The sequence below is a fragment of the Oncorhynchus tshawytscha genome, linkage group LG30, assembly GCF_018296145.1.
Source record: "Oncorhynchus tshawytscha isolate Ot180627B linkage group LG30, Otsh_v2.0, whole genome shotgun sequence".
NCBI classification, from domain to species: domain Eukaryota; kingdom Metazoa; phylum Chordata; class Actinopteri; order Salmoniformes; family Salmonidae; genus Oncorhynchus; species Oncorhynchus tshawytscha.
The window spans coordinates 45,376,781-45,384,037 of NC_056458.1; the positions used below are offsets into that span (position 1 = coordinate 45,376,781).

The window sequence follows — 7,257 nt, forward strand, 5'->3', positions numbered from 1 at the left end:
TAGTTAACCTACCACCAAGAGGAAGGAGACTTACTAGTCTATGGATAATAGTTAACCTACCACCAAGAGGAAGGGTTACTTACTAGTCTATGGATAATAGTTAACCTACCACCAAGAGGAAGGAGACTTACTAGTCTATGGATAATAGTTAACCTACCACCAAGAGGAAGGTTTACTTACTAGTCTATGGATAATAGTTAACCTACCACCAAGAGGAAGGGTTACTTACTAGTCTATGGATAATAGTTAACCTACCACCAAGAGGAAGGAGACTTACTAGTCTATGGATAATAGTTAACCTACCACCAAGAGGAAGGGTTACTTACTAGTCTATGGATAATAGTTAACCTACCACCAAGAGGAAGGGTTACTTACTAGTCTATGGATAATAGTTAACCTACCACCAAGAGGAAATCAAATCAAATCAAATCAAATTTTATTTGTCACATACACATGGTTAGCAGATGTTAATGCGAGTGTAGCGAAATGCTTGTGCTTCTAGTTCCAACAATGCAGTAATAAAAAGCAAGTAATCTAACTAACAATTCCAAAAAAAACTACTGTCTTATACACAGTGTAAGGGGATAAAGAATATGTACATAAGGATATATGAATGAGTGATGGTACAGAGCAGCATAGGCAAGATACAGTAGATGATATCGAGTACAGTATATACATATGAGATAAGTATGTAAACCAAGTGGCATAGTTAAAGTGGCTAGTGATACATGTATTACATAAGGATGCAGTCGATGAAATAGAGTACAGTATCAACGTATGCATATGAGATGAACAATGTAGGGTAAGTAACATTATATAAGGTAGCATTGTTTAAAGTGGCTAGTGATATATTTACATCATTTCCCATCAATTCCCATGATTAAAGTGGCTGGAGTAGAGTCAGTGTCATTGACAGTGTGTTGGCAGTAGCCACTCAATGTTAGTGGTGGCTGTTTAACAGTCTGATGGCCTTGAGATAGAAGCTGTTTTTCAGTCTCTCGGTCCCAGCTTTGATGCACCTGTACTGACCTCGCCTTCTGGATGACAGCGGGGTGAACAGGCAGTGGCTCGGGTGGTTGATGTCCTTGATGATCTTTATGGCCTTCCTGTAGCATCGGGTGGTGTAGGTGTCCTGGAGGGCAGGTAGTTTGCCCCCGGTGATGCGTTGTGCAGACCTCACTACCCTCTGGAGAGCCTTACGGTTGAGGGCGGTGCAGTTGCCATACCAGGCGGTGATACAGCCCGCCAGGATGCTCTCGATTGTGCATCTGTAGAAGTTTGTGAGTGCTTTTGGTGACAAGCCGAATTTCTTCAGCCTCCTGAGGTTGAAGAGGCGCTGCTGCGCCTTCCTCACGATGCTGTCTGTGTGAGTGGACCAATTCAGTTTGTCTGTGATGTGTATGCCGAGGAACTTAAAACTTGCTACCCTCTCCACTACTGTTCCATCGATGTGGATAGGGGGGTGTTCCCTCTGCTGTTTCCTGAAGTCCACAATCATCTCCTTAGTTTTGTTGACGTTGAGTGTGAGGTTATTTTCCTGACACCACACTCCGAGGGCCCTCACCTCCTCCCTGTAGGCCGTCTCGTCGTTGTTGGTAATCAAGCCTACCACGGTTGTGTCGTCCGCAAACTTGATGATTGAGTTGGAGGCGTGCATGGCCACGCAGTCGTGGGTGAACAGGGAGTACAGGAGAGGGCTCAGAACGCACCCTTGTGGGGCCCCAGTGTTGAGGATCAGCGGGGAGGAGATGTTGTTGCCTACCCTCACCACCTGGGGGCGGCCCGTCAGGAAGTCCAGTACCCAGTTGCACAGGGCGGGGTCGAGACCCAGGGTCTCGAGCTTGATGACGAGCTTGGAGGGTACTATGGTGTTGAATGCCGAGCTGTAGTCGATGAACAGCATTCTCACATAGGTATTCCTCTTGTCCAGATGGGTTAGGGCAGTGTGCAGTGTGGTTGAGATTGCATCGTCTGTGGACCTATTTGGGCGGTAAGCAAATTGGAGTGGGTCAAGGGTGTCAGGTAGGGTGGAGGTGATATGGTCCTTGACTAGTCTCTCAAAGCACTTCATGATGACGGATGTGAGTGCTACGGGCGGTAGTCGTTTAGCTCAGTTACCTTAGCTTTCTTGGGAACAGGAACAATGGTGGCCCTCTTGAAGCATGTGGGAACAGCAGACTGGTATAGGGATTGATTGAATATGTCCGTAAACACACCGGCCAGCTGGTCTGCGCATGCTCTGAGGGCGCGGCTGGGGATGCCGTCTGGGCCTGCAGCCTTGCGAGGGTTAACACGTTTAAATGTCTTACTCACTTCGGCTGCAGTGAAGGAGAGACCGCATGTTTTCGTTGCAAGCCGTGTCAGTGGCACTGTATTGTCCTCAAAGCGGGCAAAAAAGTTATTTAGTCTGCCTGGGAGCAAGACATCCTGGTCCGTGACTGGGCTGGAGGAAGGGTTACTTACTAGTCTATAGATAATAGTTAACCTACCACCATGAGGAAGGAGACTTACTAGTCTATGGATAATAGTTAACCTACCACCAAGAGGAAGGGTTACTTTCTAGTCTATGGATAATAGTTAACTTACCTGGAAGGCCAGATTAACCTCTTGGTTTTAGGTCTACTAGAAACTTTTGTAGTTTAGTTTAGCTCCCCAGTGATTTTATTTTGACACAAACATGACTTTTTTCATACATTTTGTTGTTTGTTTTGCCTGTCCAGTACACATGACAATTTCTGTGTATTTTTCAGTTTTTCCGCTAAGGACAGAGATAGTCCTCACCACTCTGACGCTGACCGTGCTCACCGTCGTTCCAGGAGCTACTCTCCCATCAGGAAGAGGAGACGAGACTCTCCCAGCTTCATGGAGGCTCGCAGGATCACCAGGTAACAGAAGATCTACAGTATCTAGCCGCGCTCCTTCAGTGAAAGCAGAATAAAATTGTAACACTGACATCTATGGGAGAGATTGTCAAGGTTTCTCCCTCTCAGCTTTTCTTTGGTTTTTCTCAACAATTTGATTGTGAATACTCATAATTACTGTAAATGTGGGGTTCTTTTATGTACATAGTGTGTGTTTTATCCTTAATCAAGTGGAACTGAAAATGTTATATTATTTCAGGTGAAATTTATTTATATTATAGAAGTGTACAACCTTTATTACAGATGGGATTTGTCACAGCTGAGCGATGGCACACATTAGCAATAATATGATTCAATTGTATTTCCCAGAATATGTGTGGAGTGCTTTTCGATAAAATGCTGGTTCTGTCACTCCTCTGTCAATCCGGTACAAAGGAAGAGTCCCCCGGAAGCCAAGACAACAGAATGCTGCTGAGCTGCAGGCTAGGTTACTGTGGTAACAGTTGCCGTGCAGCAGGACTCTCCTAGTTCTCCTGTCTGAAGTCTGGTGAAGCAGCTAACCAACAGAACAAACTTCCCAAGAGTAACCCTGCTGCCTCTCCTTTCCCTCGAGTCTCTCTCCTTCTTTCTATCCTCTTTTCTTTTTGTAAAGCCGCTTGAATAAACTCACACAAGCACTAGAGAAACAGTCAGATATCCACTAATGTTATAACACAGGTGTTTTTGATGAAGGTGCTATCAAGGCCTTCATCTTGGTCAGTAATGACTTCCTTGAACTTGGCCGTTGTCCCAAATTGTGGATCGACAGACATTATTTTGAGATGTTTCCAGTGAATTCTCATTCAGTAGCAGAAGCACCTTGATAGAGCTGACGTCGTTCCTAGATCGTTAAATCACCTGATTTGTGGTTGATGGCTAAACCTTCAGATAATCTTCCTGTCCTTTTGTGTGGCTAACAGCTCTTAACTTACCAGCAGCAACCTCTCATACCTCTCAACTTCTGCAAGTGTCACTTAGGTTGCACCTTGAGGATGTCCACTAACAAGGCAATCTCAGCGCTTTTAACCCATTGAAGTGTGTGTGTGTGTGTGTGTGTGTGTGTGTGTGTGTGTGTGTGTGTGTGTGTGTGTGTGTGTGTGTGTGTGTGTGTGTGTGTGTGTGTGTGTGTGTGTGTGTGTGTGTGTGTGTGTGTGTGTGTGTGTGTGCGGATGCCTACTAACTAACATATGCATCTGCTCTCTTTCAGCACCTCTCAATCTGACTGTACCACCTAATAACCATAGTAACAACCACAGTAATAAATACAATAATAACTACAGTAACAACCACAGTAATAAATACAATAATAACTACAGTAACAACCACAGTAATAAACACAATAATAACTACAGAAACAACCACAGTAATAAATACAATAATAACTACAGAAACAACCACAGTAATAAATACAATAATAACTACAGTAACAACCACAGTAATAAATACAATAATAACTACAGTAACAACCACTGCAATAACTATAGTAATAAATACAACGATAACTACAGTATGCCTATTTCTCTGGTCTGCTTTTGATGACAGCTGACCAAGTGCCTTATTTTTTTTAAACTTTTATGAAGATTCAAACATGTTATAGATTTGACGTGGTACAGTACATGGATTATTTATACATATATTTTTTTAAATACATTTGATATTTAAATTCTGAGAGTATTTCAAAAATGGATTATGTTGCAAAACGTAAAGCATTCCTACTGGACCATACTGTAACCGAGACAAGAAAACACGCTCTCTGGTCAGCTGTCAATGTGCTGGTCCTCCTCACACTAACTAACTCCTACAAGAGCTTTATGTACTGTCTAATCTCCTACCCTCTCCTCTCCTCAGCGCTCGGAAGCGGCCTATCCCGTACTACCGCCCCAGCCCTTCCTCCTCCAGTTCCATGTCAAGCCCCTCCCATTCAGGGAGGAGTCGCAGCCGCAGCTACAGCTGCAGTCACAGCCACACCAGGAGCCACAGCCGCTCACGCAGCCCCAGGAGCCACAGCCGCTCACGCAGCCCCAGGAGCCACAGCAACTACAGTCGCAGCAGCTATGAAAGCCCCGGCTTCTGATGAGAGAGAGACAGAGAGAGGGGAGTTGGGGGGGGAGTGAGAGAGAGATAGATGGGGAGAACAGCAGGAGAGATTGAGGGAGAGAGAGGGGGGAGGGAGATAAATCATGTTATGCGTCCCTGATTGGTCCAAACACAGGGTCAGACCTTCTCTGTTTTTTCTACCATCCTCAGTCTCCATCTCTGAATACCAGCGTTAACCAGAGCCTGGATCTGAAATATCCATTTGTCTTCACACAGGCACAATTTAAAATAACATTTTTCAGATCATGCTTTTAGAAAATAATTGATAAAGAACTATTCTGTAAGCACTTTCTCTATATGTTTCTGCATAGCAAAAGTAAACCCCCCCCCAAAAAATGTTCCAGCATTGGGACACTTCCACGGAGTTTGTCAAAGAAGATGAAAAGAAGAGATACAAGTGAAAGAAATCAAATCAAATCAAACAGCACTGGGAAATTCTTCCTCCAATGTCATGACGTAATTTCCCCAAAGACACTTATGCTTAGGAACCAGAGAGATCAAAACAGATGCGATAAAGAACAAAAGAAAAGATGGCTGATGATTTAGCATGCAGAAGGGAACTGATATATCAGGATGTATAGATGATTCTAAACTGTAAGTTCTGGCTTGTAAACTATGCACTGTATATTCTATGTGATTTTTTTGGAAGAGGCTTGTTATTTGATGGTGACTTCGCATGATGATGCAACAGAAAGGAGGAAGACTGCTGCTTGTACCAGAGAGCTGCCTGCGACTACAGGACTACAGGTCCCAGGGTGCATCTGTCCCTGCCCCTGCCACTACAGGACTACAGGTCCCAGGGTGCATCTGTCCCTGCCCCTGCCACCACAGGACTACAGGTCCCAGGGTGCATCAGTCCCTGCACCTGCTATTACAGGACTACAGGTCCCAGGGTGCATCTGTCCCTGCTCCTGCCACTACAGGACTACAGGTCCCAGGGTGCATCTGTCCCTGCCCCTGCCATTACAGGACTACAGGTCCCAGGGTGCATCTGTCCCTGCCCCTGCCACTACATGGCTACAGGTCCCAGGGTGCATCTGTCCCTGCCCCTGCCACTACAGGACTACAGGTCCCAGGGTGCATCTGTCCCTCCCCCTGCCATTATAGGACTACAGGTCCCAGGGTGCATCTGTCCCTGCCCCCTATTCTGACTTGGGGCACATTCAGATAGAAGTATGCTATGTAGAACAAACATGGATCTCTGAGATGTAGAATAAGGAATCACGTCGGCCCTATTTGTGGTATTTATATCTGAAACGATCGAGAACATTTTGTTACCGAACATGGCCCTGACATTCCTGACCTGTAATCACACACTGAGGCAAAAAAAAAACAAGGGACAGATGTTTGATTATCATGTACTTTTTCCTCTCTTCCTTATTCCACTATTTATTATGTCCAGACCTCTTGCTCAATGACCAGTGATGTGAAGTCGCTCTGGAAAGATGCTCTTTCTAAAGATATTTTCTGCAAAAGCATCCATGCGATCATGTGGGTCTATCTTTTATCCACAGCTATTTGTTCAGTTATTTATTCCAATTATTTATCTATTTCTTATGTTATTTATTTGATTATTTATTTGTTTTTTTGTCTCATCGAATGTTTTTAAAAACACTTTGAAGAACCGTGTTGTTGAGATCTTAATATTTAATGGGAGATAGAATTGCTGCATATGAACACGTTTTCATCTATGAACATACAGAACGTCAATTGTTTTAACCCAAATCCTTTTTTTGTCATGAAAACTTCTGCTTCCTTTAATAGCTTGTTGCTATGGGGACCGGGTTTTCAATCCCTTGATGTATAATGCTCTTACACAGGGTTACTTGTCTCTAGTGCAGAGGGACTGTTACCTGTCTGTCTGTCTCCTGGTGCAGGGGATGCCTAGTTACAGTCTTAGAGGGACTGTTACCTGTCTGTCTGTCTCCTGGTGCAGGGGATGCCTAGTTACAGTCTTAGAGGGACTGTTACCTGTCTGTCTGTCTCCTGGTGCAGGGGATGCCTAGTTACAGTCTTAGAGGGGCTGTTACCTGTCTGTCTCCTGGTGCAGGGGATGCCTAGTTACAGTCTTAGGGGGACTGCTACCTGTCTGTCTCCTGGTGCAGGGGATGCCTAGTTACAGTCTTAGAGGGGCTGCTACCTGTCTGTCTCCTGGTGCAGGGGATGCCTAGTTACAGTCTTAGAGGGACTGCTACCTGTCTGTCTCCTGGTGCAGGGGATGCCTATTTACAGTCTTAGGGGGACTGCTACCTGTCTGTCT

At 44.8% G+C, this 7,257-nt stretch overlaps 1 protein-coding gene across 1 annotated transcript in view; it reads left to right on the forward strand.

Moving 5' to 3' along the window:
• The window catches only part of LOC121841367 (serine/arginine repetitive matrix protein 3-like), a 143,770-nt gene extending 138,796 nt beyond the window's left edge, over positions 1-4,974 (forward strand). The window contains exons 13-14 of the mRNA XM_042309152.1: positions 2,751-2,885; positions 4,749-4,974. Coding sequence (XP_042165086.1) covers positions 2,751-2,885; positions 4,749-4,974 — 361 coding nt within the window. The remainder of the gene's footprint in view (positions 1-2,750; positions 2,886-4,748) is intronic.
• Positions 4,975-7,257: the final 2,283 nt, after the last annotated feature.